At 57.9% G+C, this 12,247-nt stretch overlaps 1 protein-coding gene across 4 annotated transcripts in view; it reads right to left on the bottom strand.

The window, feature by feature from the left end:
- Window positions 1-12,247, bottom strand: part of HSPG2 (heparan sulfate proteoglycan 2) — a 115,887-nt gene that overhangs the window by 46,795 nt on the left and 56,845 nt on the right. For all 4 annotated transcript variants that reach the window (XM_007980126.3, XM_038001292.2, XM_038001330.2 and 1 more), the window contains 17 exons: window positions 12,036-12,183; window positions 10,925-11,052; window positions 10,521-10,607; window positions 10,374-10,432; window positions 10,131-10,198; window positions 8,461-8,601; window positions 8,179-8,355; window positions 7,812-7,991; window positions 7,579-7,697; window positions 6,845-6,956; window positions 6,571-6,684; window positions 6,205-6,332; window positions 5,723-5,809; window positions 5,165-5,214; window positions 4,790-4,884; window positions 4,414-4,554; window positions 3,959-4,150 (listed from right to left, as the gene is read on the bottom strand). In XM_007980126.3, coding sequence (XP_007978317.3) covers window positions 3,959-4,150; window positions 4,414-4,554; window positions 4,790-4,884; window positions 5,165-5,214; window positions 5,723-5,809; window positions 6,205-6,332; window positions 6,571-6,684; window positions 6,845-6,956; window positions 7,579-7,697; window positions 7,812-7,991; window positions 8,179-8,355; window positions 8,461-8,601; window positions 10,131-10,198; window positions 10,374-10,432; window positions 10,521-10,607; window positions 10,925-11,052; window positions 12,036-12,183 — 2,026 coding nt within the window. The remainder of the gene's footprint in view (window positions 1-3,958; window positions 4,151-4,413; window positions 4,555-4,789; window positions 4,885-5,164; window positions 5,215-5,722; window positions 5,810-6,204; window positions 6,333-6,570; window positions 6,685-6,844; window positions 6,957-7,578; window positions 7,698-7,811; window positions 7,992-8,178; window positions 8,356-8,460; window positions 8,602-10,130; window positions 10,199-10,373; window positions 10,433-10,520; window positions 10,608-10,924; window positions 11,053-12,035; window positions 12,184-12,247) is intronic.

The following is a 12,247-nucleotide window of genomic DNA, read 5'->3' as shown; positions in this document are numbered from 1 at the left end:
TTCCAAAGTGCTGGGATTACAGGTGTGAGCCATTACATCTAGCCTGTTATATGTATTCTTAAGAGGTACTTGAAATTGTTGGAACAAAATAGAGGCAATATTAATACTCATCTAAGGCCAATGCCAGCACTCATGATGATAATAATAATGATACCAATGGTTACAGGAATGATAATCGGATGGACTCTGGGAGGGCAGGGCCCACTCTGCCTGTACACGATGCAGCACACAGTAAATACTTAATTAATGCTTCTTGAATGACTGAGTGCAGTACCAAAAACTAGGCCAGCGTCTCGACACAAGGTCAAAGAAGCCCAGAGAAAAGGCACTAGAGAAGCCCTCCCAGGCGAGACAGCTCCTCTGACAGGGGTCAGGGGCCAGGGGTCAGGGGTCAGGGCCCGCTGAAAGACATGGGCAGGCTGACTTCAGTCTCAGCTGTGCTTTGACCTGAATGTCCCAGGCAAGTCTCTACCCACCGTGGGCCTCGGTCTCCCTCTTTGTGTCATAAAGGGCCTTGACAAAGGGCCCTCTGATATTTTAGGATTCCATGACACCCCTATAATCCCCCCAAATCCTTGTTACCTTGTCCCCCAGGAAGGCCCGGGGCAGCTGCCAGTAATAGAGGCTTCCAGGGAGCAGAGAGAAGCCTTCGTAGGAGAGAGAGAACTAGGAGGGAAGGGCAGGTGGTGAGAGCCGAGGGGAGCGGGGGTGGGGGTGGGAGGGCGGAGGTGGTCCTGGCAGGGGTGGACCGTCATGGGAGAGAGGCCCAGTGGCAGGGCAGAGACAGACCCAGCCCCCCACCCCCACCTGACAGTGCAGGTCCTGGCCCTACTCTTTGGACAATTTTCTTTCCAATCCCAGCCTAGGTCCCCAGCTGATGTCTCTGGGCGTGGCCTGGGTCCGCCTCTCCTCCCATCTGGTGGGTCTCTTGTGGACCCCAACGTTTACACAGCACATCAGTGAACAATTCCAATGGGGTGGCTCCTTTCATATGTATTTGAAAGCAAGTAACCAGCCTAACTGAGTTGGTATATGATTGAGTTAAAGGAAAATTTGAAAGAAATAATAGTCCAAGTAGTTCACAGAAATTGGTGAAGTTGGTTCAGAAATGACTGAAATCTAGAAAGCATGGTGGGTGGGGATCCCTTGCTGGGCACCTTGGCACATACCTGAGAACCTGGTGGGAAAGACAGAGAAGCTGAGGAAGAGGTGGAGGAGGAGGAGGAGGAGGAGGAGGAAGAAGGGGGAGCTGCTCGCAGAGCAGCTGCAGGCTGGGGATGAGGAGAGAGCCCCTGGGGAGGGGGTTGGGGGTGGGCAGCAAAGCTGGACAGGAGCTGCCAGATCTCAGCATCCATCCGTCTCTGAGCCTCGTCCACCTGGGGGACCAGGAGCCGAAGAGCGGTGAAAGGGAGCAGAGAGGGACAGAAAGGACGTCCGTGAGGCTTTACCTCCCTGCGGGCCCAGCCAGCCACCCGCTATGCACTGTCTGCTCACAAGTGCTGATACTTGGCACTCTGGCCCTTGTACCCACTGCCCTCTTGTTCCTCCTGAGCCAGGCGGGAATATCCTGGGATGGGCTTGGCTGCCTATGGGCCGTGACTGATGGGAGAAGTCCTACAAAGGGTGCCCAGCAAGGAACGGGAAGAAGTGCTGGAGGCAGCCCCAGGGGCATCTGGAGGGGGTTGTTGCTCCTCGGCCTGACTCTCTCGCTGTGCCCTGGCACCCGCCCAAGCCACTCATGGTTCTGGAATGTTTCCCAAGGGTGAGACCAGAGCAGACTAGGCATCAGGCTGGGCTCTGGCCTGGCATAGGGGAAATGGCCCAGGAAGGCTGGGGTCTTTGCTCAGGTGCCTGCCTGGACTCAGCTCTTTGGTCTCCTACAACCTGTCCTAGCCAGGTCCTCAGTTACCTGTGATGCCTGCTGTGCCTGGTCCCTGCCCTCTGGGGGCCCTGGGATCCTCCCAGCTGTCATGGCTGCCCGCAACTGCTCCTCTGAGAGGGACGTGCGGTTCTGATGAAATGGAGGGAGCAGGCCAGCTAAGACCTCCCAAGGTCCTGGAGCTGGAGCCATGGGCAGGGTCCTCTACCCATGGACGTGGTAGTTAGAAAGGACCACACTAATTAGGAAGAAAGACGCATGCCCCTCCTCTCCAGGCTGGCACCCCAGGGTTAACTCCAGGTCGCCCACGTGCACACAGAGGGTTAACAGTGGTTGCTTGACAGGCAGGGCCAGGAGAACCTGGGGGGCTAGATACAGTCATGTGGATTAGCATCAGGTTAGTCTCCCTGCTACCTCAGTTGCCATTCTGACTTCAGACGGTTGGCACCAGGACCAGAACACAGCAGGTGAGGCAAGGTGGGGCACACACCCTCCTGACTCCAACCCTGGGGCCATGGGACACTGCCTGGGTTCATGCAGACCCCCAATGCCTTGGGCACTGCGCATCTCCCCACACAGGCCTGGGAGCACCCGAGAAGGCGCCACGCCCCATCACACCAACTTCACAGCACGCACATCCTGGGCCTACCTGGTGAGCCCGGCGCATCCGCGCAAAGTATGCCTCTCTCTATGGGGTGCAGGGAAATGCCAGGACAGGAGACAGAGATAGGTCTGAGAATTGCAGGATGGAGCAGTAGAGAGGCCAGGAGATAACGAACCCCAGAAGGGAGAGGGGAGAAGGGACCAGAAGGCAGCCAGCCCCGGGAGAAGCCCGGAGTACCTGGCTCTGTCCAAGGAACAGGGATGGGGCAACCCCAGAGCACCCCCTCCCAGGTGTCCCTGGCCCCCTCACCCCTTGCATGGGGGCACATCTGCTGGAACACTGGCCTCGACCAGCAGTGGACTCCTGTGCCAAGACCCACTTGCCCTGGGTGCCACCAGATGCCTGTGCTGCTCAAGGAACACATTTGGGCAGGCTGTCCCAGAGCCCAGCCCTGAGTCCCTGCCCCCACAACACCATCGCCACCACCATCACCACCTTCCCACCAGACTCTGCTCTGGAGTAGCAAAGACAGGTTCACCTCTGACTGGCAGAGTATTTGTTTGTTTGTTTGTTTTTGTCACCCAGGCTGGAGTGCAATGGTGCAATTATGGCTCACTGCAACCTCCCCCTCCCGGGCACCAGTGATCCTCCCACCTCAGCCTCCCTAACTAGCTGGGATTACAGGCATGCACCAACATGCCCAGCTAATTTTTTGTATTTTTTTGTAGAGACGGGGTTTCGTCACACTGCCCAGGATGGTCTCAAACTCCTGAGCTCAAGTGGTCCTCCCGCTTCTGCCTTCCAAAGTGCTGGGATTACAGGCGTGGGCTCTGGCCTTCAGCAGAGCATTCGAAGGGCAGCCTCTGACCTGGGTTTGGATTCCAGCATTCCCACCTCCCAGCTGCGGGGCTTCGGGTAAGGTACCGAGCCCCTCTTGCCTTAGTTTCCTCATTTATGAAATGGGGCAGTAGCAGGACCTGGCTCACACAGTTGTGATTTGTGACTTGTAAAGGACGCTGCCTAGCACAGAGTGAGAGCTCAACACACATGACCTATGATGAGAATTACTGTGTCCAACTCAAGCACAGAGCCAGCAGCATGGATGAGTGAAGTTGGAGTGCGCATGTGAATGACGCTGAAACTGTCTCACTCGTCTTTGCATTTCCCAGCCTCTCCTAGGACCTGTCTGTTGAATAACTGCATGAAAGCTAAAAGTCATGAACAGCTGAGCACTTATTATGTGCCAGGCGTGATCTCCAATCCCCTCAGCCACCATGAAGTTGAGGTTTATCAAATGGTGTCTGGCTGGCAAGCAGCAGAGCTGGGGTTTAGACCAATGTCTATAGGACTGCAAAAGCCACATGTCTAACCACGATATGGCCATGCAGGTGGCAGGTGCCTGCCTGCTGAGAGACGGCGCAGAGGTGAACTCATGTCTGAGTCACCGCTGACCCTGGTGCCAGGCTGGGGCCCACCTTGTCTCCCTGGTATGTCTCCGGCAGCTGCCAGTAGAAGGATTCGTGGCCAAGGTGGGCGAAGTTGCCAAAAGAGAGCTGGGCACCCTCGGGCACGGGTTCCACAGTGAATTCTCCAGTCAGGCGGCTGTTCCGCTGTGGGTTCACTAGGGCAAAGCCTTGGAAGTCCCCAGGGGCAAAGTGGGTGGAGATCTGGCAGGGGAAAAAGAAGGAGGCATCAGCCTGGGCACTGGGGTGCCTTGGTGGGGGATGGGGTGCCTTGGTGGGGGATGGGGCACAGGAGGGTGTTAAGGTGGGGAATGGGGTCCTGCTGAGATCAGGGCTGGGAGAGAAATAATGGGGGCATGTGAGGGTATTGAGGCAGGGATGAGGGTCACGGGGCTTAAGTGCTGAGATGGACAATACCAGGCAGCAGGTGGCAACCCCGCCTGGGGCTGGGCGGCACAGGCTCTTACCAGGTGGCGCGTGTAGGCGGAGCTGGCGCACTGCTGGGTGATGCCCATACAGAAGCAGGGCAGGCAGCCCTCGGGGTTGCTGGCGCTCAGGTGGAAGTGGTGGGGCCGGCAGTGGCTGCAGGTGAGGCCTTCCACCTGGGCCTGGGTAGGCAGATGGAAGGAGGCAGGCAGGGGACTCAGTGGGTCTCCTGCACCCCTAGCAGCCTGAGGCCAGCTTCCCTGGTCGCTTCCAGCAGCCCCGGGCAGCCCCTGCCCCATCCCCCATGCTCTGCCCCCCATGCCCAGGTCTCGGCTTCCACCAGATGCTGCCTGATTTCCCCGAAGGCTCCAGGCAGTGGGGCAGAGCGTGTCCCTCGGGGCAGGGATTCGGACTGACCTTGCACTGGCACTGACCAGCAGTGTCACACTGGCTGCTGATGCTGCCTTGGGGGTCACAGTTGCAGCCTATGGGCCCTGGCACCTGGCCGTCTCCTGAGGTGGAAGAAAGCCATGGCTGCAGCCCCAAACCCACCACCCAGCACCCCTCTCCCTCCACTCCGCTCACCAAGAGGGAGCTCTGATTTCTGATGTGAGCACTCAACACTCTCACGACAGCCCTTGGAGGTGGTAGGGCCTGCTCCTATCCCCATTTTGCAGATGAAGAAACTGAGGCTTGGACAGGCAAAGCCAAAAGGGAGTAAAGGCTTCTGTCCTAGCTCCGCCTGGGGACACTGGGTAACCCGACCCCAACGACCTCCCCAATCTTACTCACTCCGGCATGGCTGGCCCTGGCTGGGGTTGCCATAGTAGCCAGGGGCACACCTGCAGAGAGAGAAAGTCTCTGATGAATTTTGGATGAAGGGAAGCAGAACCCCAGGGCTGGGCGGGGGGTCTCATACTGAATTCAATGGCCTCGTGCACTACAAGAAACCAACAGCCTGACTCGCCCATGTTATGGGGAAACTGGGCAGAGAAGAGCAGGGATGCGCCCTGGACCACACAGCCAGTGAATCGGGGCAGTCAGGAACCCAGGAGCTCCGGAAAGAAGCAGGGGTTTTGTGGGAAGACTGGCCTGGCTGGGGCAGGGGACCAGGGGGCTGAAGGTGAACCGCAGGCTAGGATGTATGTCTGAGGGTCTTGAATTCTGGGCTAGAGGTTGAGGCTCCCAAGGAGGGGAGCTGACTGTCTTCTGGGCCCTGGGCAAGGTTAAGAGTGAGAGGCATCCCTGATTCCTCTGGGTTGGGAGGGCTGGGCCCTGCCCGAGGACTCCAGGGACACCCCCTGTGTGCCCCCGTGTGCATCCCCCCACCCTCTCCACCCCCTGCCTCACCTCTCGCAGTGACGCCCGCTGTGGCCTGGGGAGCACGCATCACAGGTGGGGTGGCCGTCTGTGTCCAGAAAACAAGTGTGGGCAGCCCTGAGTATAGGGGGCAGATTTCTAGTCAGTAACGCAGTGGCTCCTACCTCTCCCCTTATTCTCCTTCAGGACCAGGGAAGAGGGGAGGGGAAGAACAGGCATGTGAACTCATGTGTCCTGAGTGCCACTGCATGCCTGGCACTGTGCTAAGAGTTCCACATGCATCGCCTCATTCAACTCTCACACAAGGGGCTGAGGAGGATGGACTACCCCATTTCACAGATGAGGCAGCTGAGGCCCGGAAAGTGAAGTGTATTTCACACCAAGTGACACTGAGGAGGCGGCAAGGCCAGGGTTTAACCACTGCCTCTCAGGTGGGCCCTGGAGGAAGGGTGTGTGGGAGGGCATGGTAGACATTTCAGGGCAGGGCAGGTACGGGCGGGGACCGGACGCACTGGCCGGCAGCAGGGTCTCCATAGCAGGGGCACAGCTGGCAGTCCTGTGGTGTCCCCCGCTGGGCGTCCCCGTAGTATCCTGGCTGGCACTGCTCACACCGAGGGCCCTCTGTGTGATGCTGGCAGCCCTGGAGGAGCAGGATGTGAGTTGAGGCACCCCATCCCCCACCAAGGCACCCCAGTGCCCAGGCTGATGCCTCCTTCTTTTTCCCCTGCCAGATCTCCACCCACTTTGCCCCTGGGGACTTCCAAGGCTTTGCCCTAGTGAACCCACAGTGGAACAGCCGCCTGACTGGAGAATTCACTGTGGAACCCGTGCCAGAGGCCACAGATCGCTGGGGTAGGGGGAAGGAGGGCAGGACTCACCTGGCAGGCACCTGTTTCGGGCTCGCAGGCCTCTGAGTGACCGTGGCAGCTGCAGCGTTCGCAGGTACCCAGGTAGAGGCCACTGGGTGTGCGTGTGTAGCCTGTGTCACAGTCCTGGGGGCAGAAAGATGGCAGTGGGAGGGCCTTCTGAACACGGCCCATTCGGGTAGGGGCACTGGATGGCCAGGGCTGGGGAAGTGGGGAGGGCTCGTGGAGAAGGGGTGGGGAGCACTATAGAGGGGCTGGCTGGGCCGGCATGGGGCCCAGGACTCACCTGGCAGGACGGGCCGCGGTACCCGGGTGGGCAGGAGCACTGCTCCACTTCCAGCGCGGGGTCCTGGCCGGTTTCCTCAGGCACAGCCATGTCCATGCTGATCCCAGAGACCCTGGCGTGACAAGACCCCGCATGAATAGGACCACTGGCTCTGTGCCAGGCACGCCTGGAGTCCTCCACTCGGAGGGTGTGGTCAGTCCTCCCGACAGCCCTGTCACAGCACTGCTGGGGCCCTGTCCAGCTCTCCAGAGGCTGCAAGGGCCGTGGCAAACAGCTGTTACCTGCAACTTACTCCAAACCATCACCCTTCCTCACCTGGAGAGGTTATACCCCCCTGTCCCCCTGGGGTACCCAATGACAGGCTGATACAGGCTACAAGAGCCTTCGTGCCTGAAAGTAAGACCACTCTCCGGCAAGTGACTCTCCAGAGCTCCCCGTGGGCTGAGGCTGGGGCTAGACTTGACCTGCGACCACATCCCTGCGTGGCCCTCCCCACTCCTGCGTCCCTCTCCTTGTGAACCACATGCACCCCAATCCCCGTCTCCGGCTTCCTTCTAGGGAGCCTGGCCCCAGACCAGCCTGTAACAGAGACATTGTCAGACTTTCCATTTCACAGACAGGAAAGTGAGGCACAAAAGGGTCACACAGTCTGTAAGTGGCTGTGCGGCACTGTACCGCGTAGACAGAGTCCCTTCCCCAAGCCCATGCTGGTCCTCCCGCCCAGCTCCAGACACCTGCTCTCAGTGGGCTGCTGGGTGTAGGACGCTCGGACCAGGAGGGTGTCGATGCCTGCCAGCGCCATCAGCAGGTGCTCCCGTGTGGCTGGCTGCCCATCAGGCCGCTGCCATGCTTGCTGCCAAGGAAAGGACATGTGTGCTCAGCCCCGGATGTCCTGGAGTACTGATGCTGGAGAGGCAGGAGCAAGGGCCTGCCCGCACCCCTACCCCCAGGGGACAGTACTGCTCACCTCCCGGAAGGGCACAGTGAAGGTGCTGGGCTGGCCGGGGCTGGGCTCCTGGGCCGGGTGGTGCTCTAGGATGATGTTGTTACCTTGCAGCACCACCAATGGCTGCCCGTGCAGGGGTGTGGAGCCTGGCTGGGAACGCTGGGTCACTGTGAAGCGCAGCTCTCCTCCATAGGAGGTTACCTGGGACCAGGGTTAGATAGGAGCTTAGCAGGAGCCTGAATTCGGGCCCTGTCACTGCTCCAGCCACCTTTTCCATGCAGTGTATCTCGCTGTTCTCCCAAGGCACCACGGCCCTCCTGCCTCCAAGCCTTTGCCTGTGCTGTTCCTGCTGCCTGGAGTTTCCTTTCCCTTCCCACCCACTACCCACCTTGTCCCCCAGGAAGCGTGAAGGGAGGCTCCAGAAGTAGGGTCCAGATAGGAGTCTGTGGAAGGAGGAGAATCCCAGTTCCCCGGGTGCGGGGGAGAAGATGCCCTCGTTGGTGGTGTGGGTGCTTGCGGCATTGGTCAGGCTGAAGTGACCAGGCTCCTCAGACGCCCCATGCACCTGGGAGGAGGAGAAAGGGCTGGAATGGGGTCCATGGCCTGGGACTGGCACTTGGTCTTCCAGCCCAGGGCTTGGCGGTCCTGCCCGCCCACCTTGCAGAGGTACCTGGGCACGGCTCCAGGAAGAGCTGGTACACTGGCGACTGACACCCATGCAGAAGCACTTGAGGCAGCCATCGGGGTTTTGGGTACTCAGGTGGAAAGAGCCGTCAGCACATTCGTTGCACAAGCGCCCCACCACATTGTTCTGCAGGCACAGAGTTGGAGCTGAAGGACAGCCCAGGGGAGAGGCTGCCTGGAGCTCAGGCCGAATCCACCCTCAGTCCAGATAAGAACCTGAGACCCAGGGGAGCCACTGAAAGAGCACACGTGGCTGGGCGCAGTGGCTCATGCCTGTAATCCCAGCACTTCGGGAGCCCGAGGCTGGTGGATCACCACAGGTCAGACGAGTTTGAGACCAGCCTGGCCAACGTGGCAAAACCCTGTCTCTACTAAAAATACAAAAATTAGCCCAGCATGGTGGCACACAGCTGTAATTCCAGCTACTCAGGAGGCTGAGGAAGGAGAATCGTTTGAATCTGGGAGGTGGAGGTTGCAGTGAGCTGAGATCACACCACTGCACTCCAGCCTGCGCGATGGGAGCGAGACTCCATCTCAAAAAAAAAAAAAAAAAAAAAGAAGAAAGAGCACATGTATGAGGCATCATTACCATCTGAACAGTAATTCCCACTTAACAAGTGCTTAGGCAAGCATTTTTCCCTTATCTCTTTGGCTGCCAGGGGGTTCACCAATAAATTTAAATTTGAAATACAGCGACTTGATTGAAATAATTGCTGCTTCTATTTATGGAGTGTTTCATGCACTGTTCTGCTTTCCATTTGACATCACCTCATTTAACTCTCCTAAGGACCTTAAGAGGTAGATGATACCTTCATCCCTCACATGAGGAAACAGAGGCTCAGGGATGTGAAATGACTTGCACAAAGTTACTCAGCTTGCTTATCCACTCTGGGATTGAAGACCAGGAGCGCCTGACTCCAGAATCTGTCCATTCTTTTTTACACTGACACTTGATACTCACATTTGTTTCTTTCCTTTTCTTTTTTTTTTGAGACAGAGTTTCACTCTTGTTGCCCATGATGGAGTGCAGTGGCACGATCCTGGCTCACTGCAACCTCTGCTTCCTGGGTTCAAGTGATTCTCCTGCCTCAGCCCCCTGGGTAGCTGGGATTATACCCGCCACCACGCCCAGCTAATTTTTGTAATTTTAGTAGAGATGGGGTTTCACCATGTTGGTCAGGCTGGTCTTGAACTCCTGAGCTCAAGTGATCCACCCGCCTCAGCCTCCCAAAGTGCTGGGATTACAGGCGTGAGCCACTGCGCCCGGCCGATGCTCCCATTCTTAACGCAAGTGACCTCCCTTCTCTGGCCTCCATTTCCTTATTCACAAATTGGGGACACTAATATCTATATCATTGTATCAGTGTGACAATGGACAAAGTATGGCAAAAGCAAAGGTACAATGCAGATACAAAGGCTGCATAAAGAATGACTGGGACTTGAACTCAGGTCGCCTGACTCCCTAACAAGTGCTCCTTCCCAACACCAGGCCACCTCTCCTGGTACAGAAGGCCGGTCAGCCAGGTCCACTAGCCTCTGACTATGTTACCACCCACTGGCCAAGGATCTATGGAGAGGACAGAGCTTCCTTCCTCCTTCTCCCAGCTGTGCTGCTGGGCCCAAGGCCTCTGGATGGGTGGTGGATGGCATGCGTACCTTACAGCGGCAGGCCTCGCCGGAGGTCCCCACGCTGCCACGCTCATCACAGCGCACAATCTCCTGGTCTGGGACACAAAGTGGGTGTTGGCAGGGCAGGTGGGAATGGGATAGACACAGTTCGGGCAGAGGAACAGCGGCTCTCTAAGGATCATGAGCTGGGGCAGGGAGGGAGGGAACCTGGTGTACAGCCCAGGTTGGGTTGGGAGGTGGCTGTCAGGGGATGGTGGCAGCCATACTCACTGACAGGCCTGCACTTCCCGCCAGGCTGGATGGGGTTGCCCTCATATCCGGGGGCACAGCTAGGGGAGAGAGGGGACCCCCGTCAGTGGCACTTCCATGACCCCACTCAGGAGCCCCCTTCCTGCAGCCCCCAAGGCTCTCCCTCACCTCTCACAGCGGCGGCCGGTGTAGCCTGGGGCACAGGCGTCACATGTGGCTTGGCCGTCTGTGTCCAGGAAGCAAGTGTCTGAGAATCTGTGGGTATCAAGTAGACAGGGGCAGGGCTGGGGTCAGGCTTTCTCCTCCCACTCTGGGAAATGACCGCTGTCCACACAGACACAGTGTGCCATGAGGCATGACACCATCTCCCTGCCCAGCACAGCAACTGTGGGAAGTCAGGGGGCTCATTATACAGACAAGGAAACAGAGGCCTAGGGAGGTCAAGGAGCACAGGATAACTTAGTGACCAGGCGGACATCTGAATCCAAGTCTCCCACCTCCCTGCCCAGAGTATTCTCCCGGCCTGCTGCACAGCCCCCAGCCAAACCCCCCCGCCCTGAGCCGGGGCTGACCTGCGGGAGGCATCAATGTATGGGCAAGGGCAGGGCCGGCAGGCCGTGGCCGTGGCCTTCGTGGCATCCCCAAAGAAGCCAGCCTTGCACTTGTTGCACTGCGGCCCCTCCGTGTTGTGCTGGCAATTCTAGGAGAAGGAAGAGGATATGGCTCAACTTCTAGAGCAGAACTGGGCCAGATGCTGTGGGGGGCCTTGGAGGCTGTCTGGCTCAGCCTCCCCATCACGCTGGAGGCACGGCTTTGCAGGCAGGGGAGCATCGACTGCAACCACTTATAGATGATGGGGAGCTCATCACCTCACACGGCAGCCTGTCCCATAGATGATTCCAAATGCCTGCTTTTTATCGACCTAAACCTGCTACCCTCTTCCAATCTGCACCCACTGGCCAGTTCTGCTCCCCAGAGTCTGTTTCTTCTACCCGACACCTTCGCAGGGATTTGGAGATGACAATGCTGCCCTGCTTGAGTCTTTTCTTTTGTCAGCGCCACAATCCCAGCTCTCGCCACTATTCCTAAGAAACAAGGTATCACCCTAAGGGCTCTTTCCCCTAGGGCTGCCCTCTGCAGGTCATGCTTCTTCATTTGACACTCTCCAGGATTAGTCTGATGAGGGTGGAGGAGAGAAGGGCCATCACCTCCCTTGTCTGGACGCTGTATCTCTGGGGTTTGTTGTTGTTGTTTTGAGACAGAGTCTCGCTCTGTTGTCCAGGTTGGAGTACAGTGGCACAGTCTTGGCTCACTGTAACCTCCACCTCAAGTGATTCTCCTGCCTCAGCTTCCTGAGTAGCTGGGATTACAGGTGTGCACCACGACGCCCAGCTAATTTTCTTATTTTTAGTACAGACGGGGTTTCACCATGTTGGCCAGGTTGGTGGCAAACTCCTGACCTCAAGTGATCCACCCATCTCAGCTTCCCAAAGTGCTGGGATTTCAGGCATGAGCCACCACGCCCAGCCTCTATCTCTGTTATTGCATCCAGAGGTCATGATAGTCCATCTGGCAGTCATGACACTCATTCTGGAGGCTTGTGCTGAGCTCATGAACACAGGGAGTCTCGCACCTTGTCCTTGCTCCTATTTTAGCGTCCAAGTGCCAGCTGGCTCTACTTACCAGGCAGTGGCCATACACAGGGTCACAGGAGCTGGCATGGCCATTGCAATTGCAGCCAGAGCAGGTGCCCAGGTAGGGCCCACCAGGCACCCGAGTGAAGTGGGCATCACAGCTCTCACAGGACAAGCCAGAATAGCCAATGGGGCATCTGTGGGGACAGGACCGAGAGAGTTGCTGCAAGGACTGTGAGGCCCTGCCGTTTCTCCTCTATC

The sequence above is a fragment of the Chlorocebus sabaeus genome, chromosome 20 (assembly GCF_047675955.1).
Source record: "Chlorocebus sabaeus isolate Y175 chromosome 20, mChlSab1.0.hap1, whole genome shotgun sequence".
Taxonomy (NCBI): domain Eukaryota; kingdom Metazoa; phylum Chordata; class Mammalia; order Primates; family Cercopithecidae; genus Chlorocebus; species Chlorocebus sabaeus.
Note: the sequence above shows the minus strand (reverse complement) of the source record. Positions and strands in the feature narration are given on the sequence as shown.